The following is a 17,012-nucleotide window of genomic DNA, read 5'->3' as shown; positions in this document are numbered from 1 at the left end:
ATCAGGAAGTCTCAATTCCCTGGATAGGTACTCACTTTACCTTAGTCACTGCTTGTAGAAACCCGGTATTGGGGTTTGAAACGGCCTCTTCAACGGCGTACCTGCTGACGGAAAACGCCCTATTCCAGCACAATAGACGGGATGCTGATGGTAAGGTAGAGGTAGAGAAGAGAATCCAGTACCAGGCAGCCGCCATGTAAGACAGGTTCAGCGCTAGACTTGGCGCAAGCGTGAGGCGACGATCGGCCTTAGCGCATCCGCTCCGAGGGGAAATCCCCACAATCCCCCACTAGCAGGGCTGGGCTGTGCCGACTGATCCAGCCCAGCCCGCCTTCTTACCTTTTTACTTCTTACTACGTAGCACCAATGCTGCGTATGTATGTACTCTCCAATCTCAGGTACCATTCTCCTCACGAGATACTTGTGACCCTATCTCTAGCTCGTACATAGTAGCAGAGGCCAGACCTTCAAGCTGAAGTACTGGGCTGAGCAGAGTGTCAGCCATGTGCAGATGAATTTTCGTCCCTTAGTGTAGGTACTGGTATCCGTACCTAAGTCTTGGACAAGAACTGCAAATTCAGACGGGGCGAGGCATGGGTATGGGTGCCGTGCCTGGCCCTGGCGTTCCCAAGTCTACAAGTACCATATCTGTGGCCCCACGCTCCTTTGTCTTTCCCATCTCTGCTATTTTAAATAAAGCAGATACCCGTCACTCTCCCTCAAAGCTCATCCCACCCCTTGCTGCTTGCTGTTTCCTGATCTGTGTTTGCGCGCTTGTGCTGCTTTGCGAACCTGGAAAGAGGGACATACCCTACCTTTTTACGGATACTTCGTACAGCTGCGTCCAACCAACCTTTGGGTCGAGTCCGAGTTTGGCCCCGGTTCCTGCAAAACCTTGTTGGGCTTCTCTTCTCACGCCTCTCCTTTCCCCATTGCCCCTCTTCCTCCTTCTCGTCAATTCGTACTTTGTACGGCTACCGTAACTTAACTCATTCATCCTTCTCTTGTCCACTGTCGTTCCCATCCCCGTCCCTGTCACGGCTAAGCTTCTCGCGTCCCGCGCCTGCCAGCCTCCGGCCTCCGACCCGGTGGGCCTACCAGACGGCCCCGTTCCTGTTGCCTGCCTGGCCTGACCACCAGTGTCACTGCCTGAGGCGAGCTTGCGTTCCCATCCTCGCCTTGTTTGCACCGGCAATCAACCCGAAGGCTGAGAGCTTCGCCACAATCCAACATCTCTCAACTCCCCACGTCCATCTCTGTACGTATTGGCATCAGCTTGCTACAGAGGTACAGAAACGCTGTACCATTACACTTGTCCGTGGCCGAGCCATCTTCCAGCCAATCCTTCACTGGGCTAGCATTCGTTTCCGCTCCACGGCCACACCAATAGCCACACATTTAGCTTACTCTCTTTCGTACCTCGAGTACTATTACCGTGGCAGCAATCACATTTATACAAAGCTTTCTGCAGTACCCCTCCAACTCATTTATCTGTTTCGTCAGACCCCTGGTCGATTGCTCGACACACTCGCCCGTTCTCTACAGATCCAGCCCGGCAGCGATATCATCACTTTGCTCTTGACAACCCCGCCGCGCAAAAGTCCCAATCGCCTCTAGGGCTCCGTGACTCAGTCACAAAAGCCTGCCTGCTGCCTATTGCTCAATTGGGACATCGCGCCGCGATCAACACGAACTGGATTGGTGGGGTAAACACCAATAATCGACAGTCGTTTGTTTCATCCATCATTTATACAAACCACCTGTTCGCACTTCTCATCCCCTTGAGCTGTGGCACACCACCAACTCTCGCCTTTCGTTCGGCCCCCCTCATTCAAGTCCCGAGACTCAACCATGGCCGACGTCGAAGAGCCCAAGTTCAACTCTTTGGCTGAAAGAATTGCCGCCCTCAACCAGCAAAAGAACTTCCAAGCACCAGAAGCGAAGGTCAAGAGGCCACCTCCCCCACCGCCGCCAACAAATCGTCCTGTTCCACGCAGTCAGACGCTCCCCGTCACCCAGACGAATGGACTTCCCACGCCGCAGAAAAGTCCCTCGATCCCTCCTCGACCGAACAAGGCCGCCGCCCTGGCAAAGCCCGCCCCACCACCGTTACCGCGACGAACCACCGATTCATCCCAAGTCGAAACGTCAACCTCACCAGCCCCCAGGGATCGCATTGCACCTCCACCCCTGCCAACTCGTTCTTCGACCCTGCAAATCTCACCAGCTCTACCCCCTCGGAGGCCATCTACACAACAATTGACGGTTCGCCGTAACTCAAATGCCTCCGAAATTTCTAACCTGTCGTCTCTCTCCCTGAACCAAACTGTATCCTCGGCAACCAGCGTTCACTCGATTGATGGCCCAACACGAAAGCTGCCTCCCACCCTAGATCAGGCAAAGCTACCACCCTTGCCACCGACCAAGAGGGAGCGAGAAGCTGCCCAAGCAAAGGAAGCCGCTGCTCAGCAGCCCAAGTTCCCTCTGGTTTCGGTCAAGTCATCGCCCGCAATCCGACAGATTGAGCCTCCTCAGAGACCAGTACTACCCCCACGATTAACCTCAAAATCAACCACCCAGCAAGTCCACCGACACACGCTGGAGGAAGAAGAACCAGCAAAGCCACGAAGATTACCACCACCGCCAGCGGCCTACGTTAAGCTACCGCCCCCGACGACAAACCAGGATCAACAAGCCAACGACCGGCCGCCACTGCCAGGGAGACGACCAACTCCGAATGATGACGCACCTCCTCCTGTTCCTCTCAGCTCCCGGCCAAGCGCTGCGCAAATCGAGGCGGTCTCGGCCAGAGTGGTTGAGCGTGCAAACGACTGTCTGATTTGTCGCGACTTTTCCGGGCCAGATGGTGTCGCCGCCCAATACCCCATACACGTACTCCCTCGGAACGATCCAGTAGGCTACTTGGCTCAAATGCTCTGCGGTCCCTTTGCATCGCTCACAGACAAGGCGCGGGCAATCTTCACGTGGTTTCACCATAATATCGCTTATGACTGCGCAGCCTTCTTCGGTAATAACATCAGGGGTCGCTCGGGAGCTGAAACGATTCTCATGGGCAAAGCGGTCTGTTCAGGATATGCAGACACATACAGAGAAATCGCCACTCGCGCGGGTCTGGAGTGTATCACGGTGGTGGGCCACGGGAAAGGGTATGGATATACCGCGCTGAAGAAGGGGGAGCGTCCGCCGCCGAAGAAGGCTGACGGCCATGCGTGGAATGCGGTACGAATCGACGGCGGGGAGTGGAAATTGCTCGATGCCTGCTGGGGTGCCGGCAACGTGTCTGATGTGACGAAAGAATACACCAAGTCGTTCAAGCCGCACGAGTTCACTCGAAGGAACGACATTTTTGGACTATCGCATTATCCAAGTGACGACAGGCATTTCTTCCGACCCGACGGCAGGGTACCCTCTTGGGAGGAATACTACATTGGCCCAGTACACGGCGACAAACCCATCGTCTACACGCACGCGTACGAAGAGGGCGTTTGGGACCACACCGTCGAACCCAAGGAGCTCCAGATCCCCGTCCACAGCGGCCAGGTCGTGCGCTTCCAGTGGTCCAACAAGTGCGAGCACTGGACCTCGGAGAAGCACGGCAAGGGGAAGCCCCCGCTGCTGTTCCTCAGCATCAAGGGGCGGGACGGCCGCAAGGACGACATGGTGCCCATTCAGACGGACGGGTTCTGGCACTGGGCCGACGTCAACGCCATCGACCTCGGCGCGCCGGGCCAGAGCGTTAGCGTGGCCATGATCACCACGATTGATGGGCAGGACGCCAGGGGCATGACGGCCGACTACTACTTTTCTAAGAAGGGGAGGTGCGGCATGGCTTGGACGTTCCTCATGAAGTGGGAGCTCATTTGATGATGAAGGGGCGACCGATGCATGAGAAATGAGAAGGGGGTTTCTATTGATGACTGTGACGGCCGAACATTATATCGTTTAGAAGTAATGATAATGGGACTCTTTTGGATCACACCCCGTGCCTTGAGCTTTGGCTTTCTGGAGGTTCTATTTTGGACCCGTCTACTTTGGTGCTGATGTGCAATGTAGGTCGATTCCATTCAGGGGTCAGGCACGGGGTTTATTTATGTCTTGAGCTGAGCACTGCTAAGGTATGAGACGAAACATGGCCAAAGTGACACGAAGCGATGATTTTATCGATTGATTACAAACTCTACATCTAATGGGTATCTTGCAATTTTATCACACACTTTGTCTCACAAAGCCCAGTCTATCTAACTGACCATTCATCCCGACACACTCTCTCCACCTCATCAAAGTTCCAGCTTTTGCCACTTGCGCAAGCGGCCTCCGTACCGGTATATCAACGCCGGCACGGGGATGAGCGCAACGGCAATGAACCCCAACAGACTGTTGCCCCACCCGAGGCCGAGGGCGGCGTACATGGACGGTCCCGCCATGGGCAAGAAGGCGGCGACGACGCTGCGAAACACCGTAAAGGCCGCCATGCCGGAGGCGGCGTAGGCCGGGTAGGCGTCGATGACGTAGGCCTGGATGGGCTGCCAGATGCCGAGGATGGCGATGCCGAACGGCAGGAGGCCGACGACGGGGGCGGCCCAGTGGGTGTGGAACTGGGCGGTCCAGCCGTACCAGAAAAAGGTGACGGGGAGGAGGGCGGCGAAGTAGATGCAGTCGGGCAGGCGCATCTCGGGCTCGTAGACGCCGTTGTTGGCCTTTGTCATGCGGACGACGGTGCGGTCGGAGAGGAGGGTGAAGCAGGCCATGCCGATGAGGTAGCCCAGGCCGAGGGGGATGTAGACGAGCCCCGTGGTGCCGACGGAGAAGCCGTAGGTGGAGGAGAAGACGAGGGGGATGGTGCTGAAGAGGAGGTAGAGGACGCCGTAGGCGAAGGCGCAGTAGAGGCTGACGCTGAAGAGGATGGGGGAGAGGAAGAGCATCTTGATGGGGCGGACGAGGCCGCGGAGGAGGACCTGGGAGGTGGATTTCGGCGCGGCGCCCGGGGCGGTGTCGTCGTAGACGCTGCGGAGCTCGGGGCGGTTCAGTTCTCTGCGGAGGCGCGCGACTTTGCGGTCGATGAGGACGCGGGGGTTGGTCTCCTGGTTGAAGACGGCGATGACGAGAGCCATGGGCGTGGCGGCGATGAAGGCGATCCACGAGCACCAGCGCCAGCCGACGTCCTGGGCGACGAAGGCGCCGACGATGGGAGCGATGGTCGGGCCGACGAGGGGTCCCACCATCCAGATGGAGATTGCGGTGCCGCGCTCGGCGATGGGGATCATGTCCGCGATGACGCCGCCGCCGATGGCGAGGCAGCCGGAGCCGCCCATGCCCGTGAGGAAGCGAAACACGATGAGGGAGTTGAGCGTGGGCGCGAGGGCGCAGCCTATGAGCCAGGCGCAGAAGAAGAAGTTTGCCGCCGTGAGGACGGGGCGGCGGCCGTACATTTCGGAGAGGGGCGCGAGGATCAGGGGGCCGACGGCGTAGCCTAGGAGGTAGATGCTCACGGGGAGCGTTCCGAGGGTGAGGTCTGCGTTGCCGTAGTCCTCGTTGAGGTACTCGATGGCGGGGGCGAGGATGGACGAGGCGAAGGGGGTCATGAAGGTGATGCCGGCCAGGAACCAGATGATGATCCACTTGCGGCGGCGGGGGAAGTTCATGGGCATGGCCGGGTCATCTTGGGAGTCCCAGCCGACGAGGCCATTGTCGAGGTCGGAGACGGGGTGGATTGTGGGAGGGAGCTGCTCCTTTTCCTTTTTGCGGCGTGAGGAGGCCAGGCTTGCTATGCGGGAGAGGCGACTTTTCGCGCTGGCGTGGGAGTGTCCCGTATGTATGCGCTCGACGACGATGTCCTGGAGATGGAGTTAGCGCAGAACGAGTATCACAAAGTATAAATGACATTAGGTTGTAACGGAATTGGGCACTCCCGGAGAAGTCATAGGAAAAGACGAATAAAGTGCCAATGGCCATTGAGCCTTGGCAAACTCTTAAGCAGGCGCAAAAGTCTTGCCAAGTATCATCTGCAGAGAATATGGAAACTCACCTCCTGGTACGGCTCGCTGTCGGGCGTATCCTCAACATCGTCGAAGCTCTTTCTCTCTTCCATTTCAGTCTTTTCACCCTTTTCCAAATCGCTTGATGCGTTGAAGTTTTGTCGAGTGTCCCGTTCCGTCAGGGTGCCCTGCTCCGAAGAGGATCCTCGGTGCCCGTGGGCGCCGGCCGGCGTCTCCACGTCCTTCTCGGACGTCATTCTTGGCTGACAAAAGTGGATGATGCCTATGAATGAGCAGTCGGTGAAAAGATTGATCAAAGTAGTTGATAGTGATACCACTCGAAATTGAAAAGTAGGAAGGAGGGGGTTTTGTAGGTGAAAGGAGAATGAATGGGAAATTGAAAATGAGGATGGGAAAGAGCAATGGGCCCGGAAGTAGTAGCCGGCGGGAGGAGCAAGCACGTATCCGCGTGCCTGGCGTATCTATCCACTTAGCAATAATACCTACTCAGTTGCGCTGCCGTGACTCTACGGCGTGAGCAGTAAGGAAAACTGCTTTAGTAATTCTAACCCGAGACCCCCCCTCTCCTCTCCTTTCCTTTCCCCCCCAGTTGCCGCATCTACCCTTGTGTACTGTGTGTAGGAAAGGGCGCGAGGGCGAGGCAAGGGCGACGATCAGTTGAGGTGAATGGTGTAACGTTATTCGACCAGTACTGTCCAAAGTCCCCATCTCCATCATCTTTCGGCCGACCCCCCCTTGCGACTTGCAGGCTAAACCTGCAGGAAAGTGCGTTTTAGCCTCTCTTCCGCCGCCGGGGTTTTCGCTCCCCTCTGCGTCCTCTGAGTCGGGGCTAGTAACTCCAGATTTTTATCTCCGTACCCGCTTCGAGACGGGCATAGTTGGGGTCTGGGGGATCGGGGATTGGAGGGGCACATAGTATGGATACACAAAGAACGAGAAGAATGCAGGTTGACTCTACCTTGGGTAGGGTGTGGTGGACCTCTGAGACTAAGGTACACACTAAGGACAAGCAACCTCGGATCTTGTTTCTCAGTGATAGGCGGTGACGGCGACGGGAGAGTCTAGGACGCGGGGTTCGTTGGAGACGGAGCCGTGGATTTTCCATGGAGATCCGCAACGGAACAATGGGATTGGGGCTGACCACCAATACGGCAAATCGGCAGTGTTGGGCATTCCGTCATCTCTTTGCCGTGGCATGCTTAATTCCGCGTTTTCTGCTTTAGTTTCCGCAGCTGGTGGTCATTGGTTGCGAGCTGGAATAGTGTTTGTAAGCTTCATGTACTTATCTAAGGTAGATAGCTGTCACGGCGGAATTGTGAGTTGTATCAAATGCATATACAGCTGTAGTGTAAGTACCTATAAGCGAGAAGACTGCTAGGAAGTAAAGGATGAAGTTCCAGTTACCAATGCAACAAGAGCCTTAGAGTTTGTAATCAATCAACTGTAGAGATAGAGTTCATCTAGAATTGCCAGACTATGGATACTACACACTCGACCACTGGTCAATGCGCCGCCTCTCAAGTACTCAAGAGCCAAGTCTCGCACAGACCAAAGGCTGCAACAGCTGCAACAGCCTGCAAGTGCAATGAGGTGGAAGGTTGTAACTTGTAACCGTTCCCCGGCTCCACTTCGGTTGCTGATTCCTCGCCTTCCTTTCCTGACGCTCCCTGAACCTCCACAGCCCACTGCCGCACTGCGTATCTGCCCCGCAGCCTCCCGGAAAGCCCAGTGCCCACATGGGAAAGTTCAGCGTGGTTTCCACACTCTATCCGTCCGCATACTCCAAAAAAAAGAAGACAGGAAAGGGAAAGCCACCATCCGATTACGCGCCCCCCCTGGAAGTGAGTGGGGACCTCTTTCTCCAAACTGACGAAGCCCTCCTCCACCTTCTGCAACTGTGTCCCATCGCAAAACCTTTGACGTTGCGATCTTTCTCTTCTTTCCATTGTTGCAGCTTCAACCACTCTTTCCCGAAAACAAAACCACCTGCGCACCTGTCTACTCACCTTGCGCACAGGAGTACGATGCAATCGCACCACAGCCAAGCCTAGGCTCCTACAAGAAGTAAAGGAAACGCTACCGGAACTGAACAGAGCTGCTGGTACCACAACCACCCGCAGTGGGCGCGTTCTTGCCTGCAAAACCCGACGATACCACAGCCCAAGATGGCTTCCTCTTCAACCTCCTCTCCGACCCTCACCCGAACCGAGACTCTGAGCCTGGGGGCCCTCTCCTTTGCCGCAGTCGCAGTCCTCCTCAATGCCTTCCAGGGCGAGGGCGAGCCCCTGATAGCGTCACTGGCACTCTCAGTCCTGGCCTTTGCGCTGGCCTACTCCATGATCCGATGGCTTGGCCCAGTCTTCAAACAGGCCGGCTTCAAGGGTCGCGACCTCTCAAAGCACCACCGCCCTGAGCTGCCCGAGTGCATGGGTGCCGTCTGCGCTGCCGTCTACCTACTCGTCGTCATCGTCTTCATCCCCTTCCCCTTCTACAAGGACATTGTTGCCGCCACTAGCGGTGGTGGAAACAGGGACGTTGTATTCCAGGTCGAGCACGTACAGCAGGGACGATTTCTTCATCGCTTCCCCCATAGCAAGGTCGGCCTACCTCGTCTCTCCTTGAGCGTAACACCACGAGAGATTATTTACTGACACATCCCAAACTGCCAGCTCGCCTCCTACCTTTCCGCAATCATCTCCCTCCAGACGACCGCCCTCCTAGGCATCGGCGACGACCTCTTCGACATCCGATGGCGACACAAGTGGTGGATCCCAGGCCTGGCCTCGGTCCCCATCCTCGTAATCTACTTTGTCGACTTTGGCGTCACCTCCATCGTCATCCCGATCCCCCTCCAGCCCTACCTCGGCGAGCTCTTCGACCTCGGCGTCCTCTACTACATCTACATGTCCTGCATCGCAATGTTCTGCCCTCAGTCCATCAACATGCTCGCAGGCATCAACGGCATCGAGGTCTCCCAGTGCATCGTCGTCTCCCTCCTCCTCGTCCTGAACGACTGCCTCTACCTCTTCACGCCCTACCCCCACCCGGCCACCGACTCCCACCTCTTCTCCCTCTACCTCCTCCTCCCCTGGCTCGGCGTCTCCTTCGCCCTCGTCCTGCACAACTGGTACCCCGCCAAGGTCTTCGTCGGCGACACCTACTGCTACTTCTCCGGCATGGTCTTCGCCACCGTCGGCATCCTCGGCCACTTCTCAAAGACGCTCGGCCTCCTCCTCGTCCCCCAGCTCTTCAACTTCCTCTACTCGACGCCCCAAATCTTTGGCCTCATCCCCTGCCCTCGTCACCGCTTGCCCCGATTCAACGCTCGCACCGGCCTCCTCGAGACGAGTAAGACGCCTTGGAGCCCCGAACGCCAACCCCGGCCCCTCGTCGCGCAAGGACTGCACCTGCTCGCCAAGTTGCGCCTTCTGGAAGTTACAGTGGACGAAAAGGGCCGCTTTGTGGAGACGAGCAACTTCACCCTGCTCAACCTGTGGCTCGTCTGGAGAGGTCCCCTGAGAGAGGACCGCCTCGCGTGGGAGGTCACCTTCCTCCAGCTCTTTGTCGGCCTGTTTGGCCTCTTTGTTCGCCATCGCCTCGCTCTGCTCATCTTTAAGGAGGATAACTGGGGTATGACGACCAAGAGATACTGAGTAAACATGCCGTGTGTTATGGGCCTTACAAAAGACCTCTGGACCTCGCACGTTTATCAATTTTCATCAATCCTGGAACCGCGTTCCATCCGGATTTTCTTGCCTCATTTTCTTGTCTGGATTTCGCATCGCAATGGGGGACGGACGGCATGGCTAGGAGAGCCGTCTGTCTGTACTATACCGAAAGAATTGGTTGGAGGTTTGAAATTGAGATACCCTGTAAGAGTACCTGGCGGGCATGTAAGACCCGAGATCGACACTCTTGAGAGATGGTCGATAAAATCAAGATAGAATTGCAAAAGTCACATCACAAGTATGGCATCAGGGAAACAGGATATTGTGAGCGAAAACTTAGGCAGCCTGTTCCCAGCTGCAAAAAAAAATGAGCCATCCATTGGTCATGGGAGGGGTGTAGTAGTCCCGCACCGAGGCGACTTCCACGTCGCCCGGCACAGCTAACAAAGCCTAGAAATACACACGAAAACATGCCGTTCGTGGCAAGAGTAGTTGGAACCTCCTTTCCGGTCTTTTCAACTCGTATCGGTCGATACCCGGCTCTTCACTGCGTCTGTCCGTGTCCCCCTTACGTTACGCCATAGATCCCCCATCGAAGAAAAGATTCAGCTTTCCTGCCAGACGACAAAAACAAAATAGTGTCGAAATTGGCTTGTGTGTTTTTCGTAAGACGTGCATTTTCTTTTTGCAGCTCCTCCCAAAAACAACAGTAAAACGAAGTTCATTTGAAGACATTCCCGAAAAAGCGCTGACCGAACCCGAGGAACCCCTTCCCCTTTCCCTTTCCCATTGTCCGTCGCTGCCCAAACGCCAAAGTCAATCACCAGACTGTCGCCGCCCCGAAACGTTTTTGATAATATTTAGAGGGGAAATAAAAGCCGCCGTGTCATCTTCGGAACTCGTGAACCCCGTTCTATGTTACAGCGTGTTGGCGGCCGCAGCCGCAGGATTCGAGTTGATCGTGTTACCCGTAACGGGTGTAAGAACATCCGCACTCTTCTCAACCACTGGAGAATCGACGATAGCATCGAGCGTTGGCTTCGTCTCCTCAGTGCCAGAGAGTGAGGTCTTCAGAGCGCCAGCAGGCTTGGCCTTGTTCATCCTGCTCTTGGTGTAATCGCTGAGGCTCAACTTCTTCTTGACCGGACTTGGATGTGCCGCAACACCATTGGCTGCAGTCGGAGCAAATGGACTGGGTAGACTGCTTGCGGAGAACGGCGACTGGATTGTCGACGGTGTTGAGGCACTGGGAGTCGCCGATGTGGGTCCGTTGAAGGCAGGGACCGGTGGCATCGTGACTCGTAACTCCGGTGATCTCATCTTCAACGGGCTGCTTGAGCCATTCGCGGGTCCATCTGAAACGCTGTCGGTCTGCAGGGGCGATTTTACGGTGCTTGGCGAACTTGTCGGAGCATCCGACATCACGACATCGCCAGCAGGAGGAGCGGCTGGCGATGTATCGCGGGCTTGATTGCCAATATCCTTGGAGGGCGGAGGAGATTCAGCACTAGGCTTGACCTCAGCTGGTTGATCCACGTCCATGGGTGTTGGTTCCCGAGCGGAGAGAGAAGAGAGTGACTTGCGTCTCTCGACTTCATCACAGCGTAGGCGGTGTCGATTGTTGAGCAGCCGTTGCGAAAGAGAAATGATACGGCGTCGTGGCCTGGGTGTTTGAACGGGCTCACTGTACCACTCGCCCTCGACAGGGTCGGTTTGTACACCGGCATCGCAGTAAACGGGACGAGGTGTGGATGATGTTCGCCCGGACTGGGAACCGACCGACTCGGCTCTGGAGGCAGGTGCCTTGAACGGATTCTGTGCCGTTGGTGACACGCCACTTGAAGGGGAATTCGACTTGCTTCGAGATGTTCCCGCATCGACGTAGTGTGTAGTGCCGCTGGATGCGTTGCTGGTTGAGCTCCGTTGTTTCGTCTTGGAAGAACCGGAAGTGGATGCCGTGCCATCGGATGTTCGCTTCTTCTTGCGTGGAGGTTGTTGCTGTTCCATTCGTCGGAATGAGTCTTCAACCATTTGAACCTTGCGTTTGTCCCTGTCAGTCGGTTCTGTGAGGATACCTGGCCGATCCAATGAACCCTGGCGTACGGGCGTGCGATCACGACTAGGCGGTTTGCTGCGCTCAGAAACTGACCGACCGTCGTTGTCGGCGTCGTCTTGGTGTCCCTCGCTAGCTGCGCGACTGTTTGTAGCGTGACCGGTGCTGGTGGGAGAGATGGTGTGGGTTTTTGGCTTTCGTTGTTTCTTCTTTGCGGGAGGCCGAGACTGAACCTTCGCTTGGTGTTGTCTGTGGAAGCGAGCAAAGGCACAGTTCGCACCCAAGTCACACGCACAGCCGCCGTACTCGGACAATATCCGATGAATCCAGCCCGATAGTGTTTGGTACTCAGCCTCGTCCATCTCCGACTCGTTCTGCGTATTGGTGTCGTCGTCAGCGAGGCCCAGCAGATGCACTAACCGTGCCTGGAACTTCTTGGGTAGCCTAAAGTCCCATGGTAGAGTAATTTGCTCGTTTGCCGCGATGTATCTGTCGCTCATGAGCCAGAAGTGATACTCAGATTGGCCTGACAGGTACGTATCCAGCAGGGCGTTGGGCTTGCAGCTTCGTCGAACGAAGCGAGCCATCGATCCTTCTTTCCTGGTATCAATGTACAAGGGAAGCATGGGGTGGAAGAAAACAAAAGGTAACGGGGACGAAAGTTCCTCCCATAGGTTTTCGGGATCTGCGCAGTAGTCCTTTTGGAATCCGATCACGCCGTTGAGTTCAATCAAAGGGACGTCTTTCTCGATGGCGGCAGGGGTAGCAAGATATTGCCATCGTAATGTCGTCTCTGGCGAGACAGGAATCTTCTTGCTCTCGACGTGAAGCTGACGCTTGCGAGCGTCAATGTCTTTCGGCAGCTTGGCAAAGACGTCGTTGAATTCCTCGCCCGTCTCTTGCCTCATACGATCCGGTTCCCGAAGCCAAACTGACAAGGTATTGGAAACGAAGAGGCTCGCAAAGGAATTGATGCGAGTGATGGGGATGTCTGCTTCTTTGCTCATGGACAAGAAGCCGTCCGAGTAATTGTGTATTTGGAAATCGCTCGGAAGGTCCGGGGGAGTAGTTGCTGGGCTTGGGGGGTGGCCGTTGGGTTGTGATCGCCCACCATTGCCGTACGAAGGACTTCGCTTTGCGTTCTGAGAACTGATCGAATGGGATGGCCGATGGGATGACTTCACCTTCTTGGTTGGGTGAGGGTGGTCGCTCGGACTTCCGTGCTTTGCATTCTCCTGGCCCACAGGGTGGCCATTCAACTGCAAGTCCGTTGGCTTTGGCTTCTTCTTGTGGCTTTTGGATGGCGGGCGTTTGGCCTTCTTATCTGGTATGGTTTCTGTCGTGGGACCATTCTTTAGTCGCCGGGTTCGCTCGATGGCCTTTTGTCGATCTAGGGGGCGCGGCTTGCAATCAGCGCACGAGTGGGCAAAGTCTTCGCGGAGGGCCTCCTCGCGACTGTGAGGGTAAAAGCAGTCGATGTGCTGCCACGTGTCACACGTCTCGCAATAGATCGTGTTTCCATCATCGTCAGTGAAGTTGCAAATACACTTGATCGTGTACGGCTCTTCTTCCTCTACCGTCTCGGCCTTGCGTGGCACATTGTGTGTTGAGACTGGTACGCTCGGGGCGAAGAGGGTCTGACTAGGAGTCGCGGTCTGCGTCGACAGCGGCTGGGGCTTTTCGGTCATAATCTAGGTTTGCCTCGTGGTGCGAATTGAAGTCGAGGTATTGGGTGAGATGATTACTGTTGCGGCCTGGGTAGCATGACGACGCCTGTCTAGACGCACAGGTACAAGCCGTCGAATGAACCACAGAAACAGCAGTACGCAGGGCCGTCGTCATCCGTCGGCGGGAAGGATATGGTCGAGTCGAGGGTTCTCGACGAAGCTGGGTAAGGTAGGACTCGGTGGGATTGTCGAGTCCGGCTCACAAAGGACAGGTCGTCGCAGAGGCGAGGAACGGTCCAACAAATCGCTTCTCACACACCGCGGTCGTCCCGAAACCAGGAAAACACCGTTAGGTTGTCACAAGCGTGTGTTGTGGGCGTCGTGAGGTGGAAAACTTTTCGAATTGTGATCGCGAAGAGCGTGTCCACGAACCGATCGAAACCAGCAGACGGATCAAGTCGAAGAAAGGGTTGAGCGGTTGCGCCTCGTTGACGGGGAGGGATGGAGCGTTTCGAAAAGCTGGGCCGAGTCGGGAGAATGTAGTATGAGGAGGAAATCGAGTGTTGAGGACCGGAGGTGAGGTAGAGAAGGGTGTTTTGGGTCGAGCAAGTGAGGGTGGAAAAGAGATTGAAAGAGAAGAAGAGAGGGGGGCACGACACGAAGGAGAGAAAGATGGATGGGTCCCCCAAAGGAGCGTAGCAGACACCAGCGGTGGTGGTGGTGGCAGCAGCAGCAGCAGTACCTGGGTAGGAGTAGTAGGTAGCAGTGCTGGTGCTGGTGCGGTGCGGTACGAGTTGAGCGAGACAGGTCCCAGTGCAGGAGCGTGCAGGCCGGAGCCTAGGCCAAGCCGAAAAGAGAGAGAGGGCGAACGAGCAGGAACAGTGACTGCACTGCTTAGGTTGGGGGACTTGGACTCTGCGGGCTTGGGGACTGACTGGCACCTTGTGCTTCGGTGCGCGGATTGCGGACTGGAAGATGGGGGGGGGGGGGGGGGGAAGGCAAGGGAAGGGGGGGCGTCTTCGAAGATGGGATTTTTTGGGGGGAAGGGCGATGAGGACTCAGGACGGGTTGCTGGGTGCTGGGATGCTTGGGGAGCATCGCACCTGCTCAGCTTGAGATGCCCTGGCACCTGGCCCGTCGCCCGCTGGCTGGGGAGCACTGGCTACCACCAGCCAGTCCGCCAGCCGTCACAGCCTGGTATGGCCGGACATGCGCTGGAGGGAAGGGCGACGACAACAGGACGGGGGGAGACTAGAGACGGGAAGACAGACGAGGAAGAGAGTGAGAGAGAGAACGGGAGACGAGGGCAGAAAAGCCAAAGCCCGTGTGTAGGGAAAACAGGGTACAGAGGTACCGGTACTTACTTGAAGCTAAGCCCGAAAGGCGGTGGACACGCTGATATGAGTGGCTCCAACTGTCCAATCAGATGTCTAGCGCAGATCCATGATGCCTCAGGCAGAAGAGGTTTCAGGCCGCAACCAGACACAGAGAAAATGGGAAAGTGTGTGATGGTTCCCGTCTGATGAAGGACTGGTGAGTGCCTTGTTAGCCCTCCGCACCAGACGCGCCTGAGAGGTCGACCAGGCAAAGAAGAAGGCGGAGAGGGCGAAAGAAAAAAAAAATCCAAGTCTGCGTGATAAAAGAAGCAAAATGTTGGAGAGAAAGTGGAGTGAAGACGCTATCCGCAATAAGTGTACCGAAAACAAAATCAAGGAGGCATTCGACTAGAACAGACTCTCATCATCTTGATGAGAGCAGCTGGCGGCCACGGAACGTCGGTTTGATGTGAACAAAAACAAGAGGCAGACTCGTCTGGTGGGAGTGGAGGGACAAGAAGCGGCATGCAAAGATTTAATGAGTAATAAGAGAGAAAGAAATGGGCAGGCAGCGTGGTGTTGGTGTTTGGTGCGAGTTGGGTGATGGATCCTCTCTGGCCCTAGCAGAAACGCCGGGCGGATGTGACGGGAGGAGCGAGAGGTGGAACAACCGAGGGCGAAAGGCGACGGCAGACTGGTCGAGGACTGGTCGAAAGAGGGGTGACCCGCGCGACGGGAGTGACTCTGCGTGCGCCATACGGATGGATGGGTTCATGGATGCCTTGCTTCGCTGGTTTCTGCCTGCAAAAGAGAGGACATCCGCGTGCCATATGCGTAGACGAATAAGATATCCGTCAGGTAGGTAGGCGTGGAGGGCGTAGGCGGAAGTGAACAGCTGTGAGCACTGAATCCCTATTGCCGTAAGCCAGGAGGGGAGAAGTCGACGCCAGAGACACGGGAGAGAGAGTATGTGACTGGTATCTGGCCGACGGAAGGCTAGGCATAAGATAAGCGTAGGTTTGATTGCTTGTGTGCTCCATACTATGAGCGGGAGAATGCCGGCGTCGCGTTGATCTCCTCGTTGAGTTCCAGTTGAACAAGCGTCGAATTCGATGCCTTCAAACATGGTAGCGTCTTTGGAAAACCAAACCAGCGAAATTCAAGACTGAGAATCGGGGATGACCATGGCTTTCATCCCATCCCGAGGGAGACGTGAGGCCCGTCCAATTATGCGCAATCTGGGTTTTCTTAAAATAGGAGGCCTTCGAGTGACTTGCCGTTGGCGCGTCGTTTCGCAGGAAACCTTTGTACCCTTGCCCCCTATTCTGCCCGACTTGTGAACAAGTGAGTGGTTGCTCTTCTCTGATTTGTGCTAGGTAGGCAGCTAGACGACGTGGGCGGGTGGCAAGAGTCACTTTCCGGTTGAGGGCAGCCCAAGTCCAACCCGCCATGGCGCCAGGGGTAGAAGAAGCCAACGGGACTGGAGAGACACTCGGGGGGCCCTCCGCTGGAGGTAAGGTGGTGAGTGGTGAGACTGAGAAAGAAGGCCTCTGCTCCAATGGGAGACCATGGGCAGACTTCAAAGGCGCCGTCATCCACTCTGGACTCCACTGCTTCGAATGCTCTTCGCATCCAAGCCCAATATCCACTTTCGTCTCTCTCTCTCTCTCTCTGATCCATCATAGAAGAGCTTCTCACTTCTCGTCGCAGAATTGTGTGTCCAGCCGAAAAGGTACGAATACGGCAGTCGAGAGTTCATCGCGTCGAGGGCTACGGAAACGAAGCGGACGCTACACCAAAATCAGCCACCCATAGTTACATGTACGTACACACCTCAACGAGGACGGGAGTGACTTACTGGATAGATAGGCCGAGGTACCTTGAGAACTTCAAAGGAAGCAAAAGGAAGAAAAGGTACATCTCTATACGTCTCTGGCTCAGCGACTCTTTTCGGCTGCAGTGGGATCGGATTGTATTGGATTTCCATTGGATAAAGTGGGGCTCGTCTGCGAAAGGGCAGCATTTCTGATGCTCCTCCTAAAAACCCAAAATGGTGAAGTCCCTCCTCCCCCAAGCCGCAAGTCCCACGGCGTAGCGTCGCGTCCTGCCGATTCCCACTTGTCTGAGGTCTCAACTCAACATCCCTCTCCCTTCTCTCATTGGTCAGTAGATCAATCTGGGAATGGCCGACCGGGTCTTACTGCCAGGGCCTAATATTATCGTGCATGGAGCCGGTCTTTCGCTCCCTGCAACAAGTCGCCCTTCCCCCTGGTCAAGCTGGAGACCTGCAG

The 17,012-nt window shown here is 55.9% G+C and overlaps 5 protein-coding genes across 5 annotated transcripts; 2 read left to right on the top strand and 3 right to left on the bottom strand.

Annotated features, from left to right (window-relative positions):
• Window positions 1–1,851: 1,851 nt before the first annotated feature.
• On the top strand, window positions 1,852–3,885 carry CABS01_03548 (transglutaminase-like superfamily protein; the record flags this gene model as incomplete). Its single annotated transcript, XM_060536923.1, has 1 exon — window positions 1,852–3,885. The coding sequence occupies one exon, from the start codon at window positions 1,852–1,854 to the stop codon at window positions 3,883–3,885; it is 2,034 nt and encodes a 677-aa protein (XP_060391181.1).
• Window positions 3,886–4,298: 413 nt separating this feature from the next.
• CABS01_03547 (major facilitator superfamily transporter) lies at window positions 4,299–6,253 on the bottom strand (the record flags this gene model as incomplete). Its single annotated transcript, XM_060536922.1, has 2 exons — window positions 4,299–5,855; window positions 6,047–6,253. The coding sequence occupies 2 exons, from the start codon at window positions 6,251–6,253 to the stop codon at window positions 4,299–4,301; spliced, it is 1,764 nt and encodes a 587-aa protein (XP_060391180.1).
• Window positions 6,254–8,182: 1,929 nt separating this feature from the next.
• Window positions 8,183–9,670, top strand: CABS01_03546 (glycosyltransferase family 4; the record flags this gene model as incomplete). The annotated part of the gene is made up of 2 exons (XM_060536921.1): window positions 8,183–8,614; window positions 8,687–9,670. The coding sequence occupies 2 exons, from the start codon at window positions 8,183–8,185 to the stop codon at window positions 9,668–9,670; spliced, it is 1,416 nt and encodes a 471-aa protein (XP_060391179.1).
• Window positions 9,671–10,603: 933 nt separating this feature from the next.
• On the bottom strand, window positions 10,604–13,426 carry CABS01_03545 (PHD-finger domain-containing protein; the record flags this gene model as incomplete). The annotated part of the gene is made up of 1 exon (XM_060536920.1): window positions 10,604–13,426. One exon carries the CDS (start codon window positions 13,424–13,426, stop codon window positions 10,604–10,606), a length of 2,823 nt encoding a protein of 940 aa, XP_060391178.1.
• Window positions 13,427–13,716: 290 nt separating this feature from the next.
• On the bottom strand, window positions 13,717–14,448 carry CABS01_03544 (uncharacterized protein; the record flags this gene model as incomplete). The annotated part of the gene is made up of 1 exon (XM_060536919.1): window positions 13,717–14,448. A coding segment is annotated over one exon (732 nt), but the record flags the coding sequence as incomplete, so codon positions are not given.
• Between the last annotated feature and the right edge of the window lie 2,564 nt (window positions 14,449–17,012).

The sequence above is a fragment of the Colletotrichum abscissum genome (assembly GCF_030869225.1).
Source record: "Colletotrichum abscissum strain IMI 504890 chromosome Unknown Scaffold_7.1, whole genome shotgun sequence".
NCBI lineage: Eukaryota > Fungi > Ascomycota > Sordariomycetes > Glomerellales > Glomerellaceae > Colletotrichum > Colletotrichum abscissum.
This window is presented reverse-complemented; position numbering and strand designations above follow the sequence as displayed.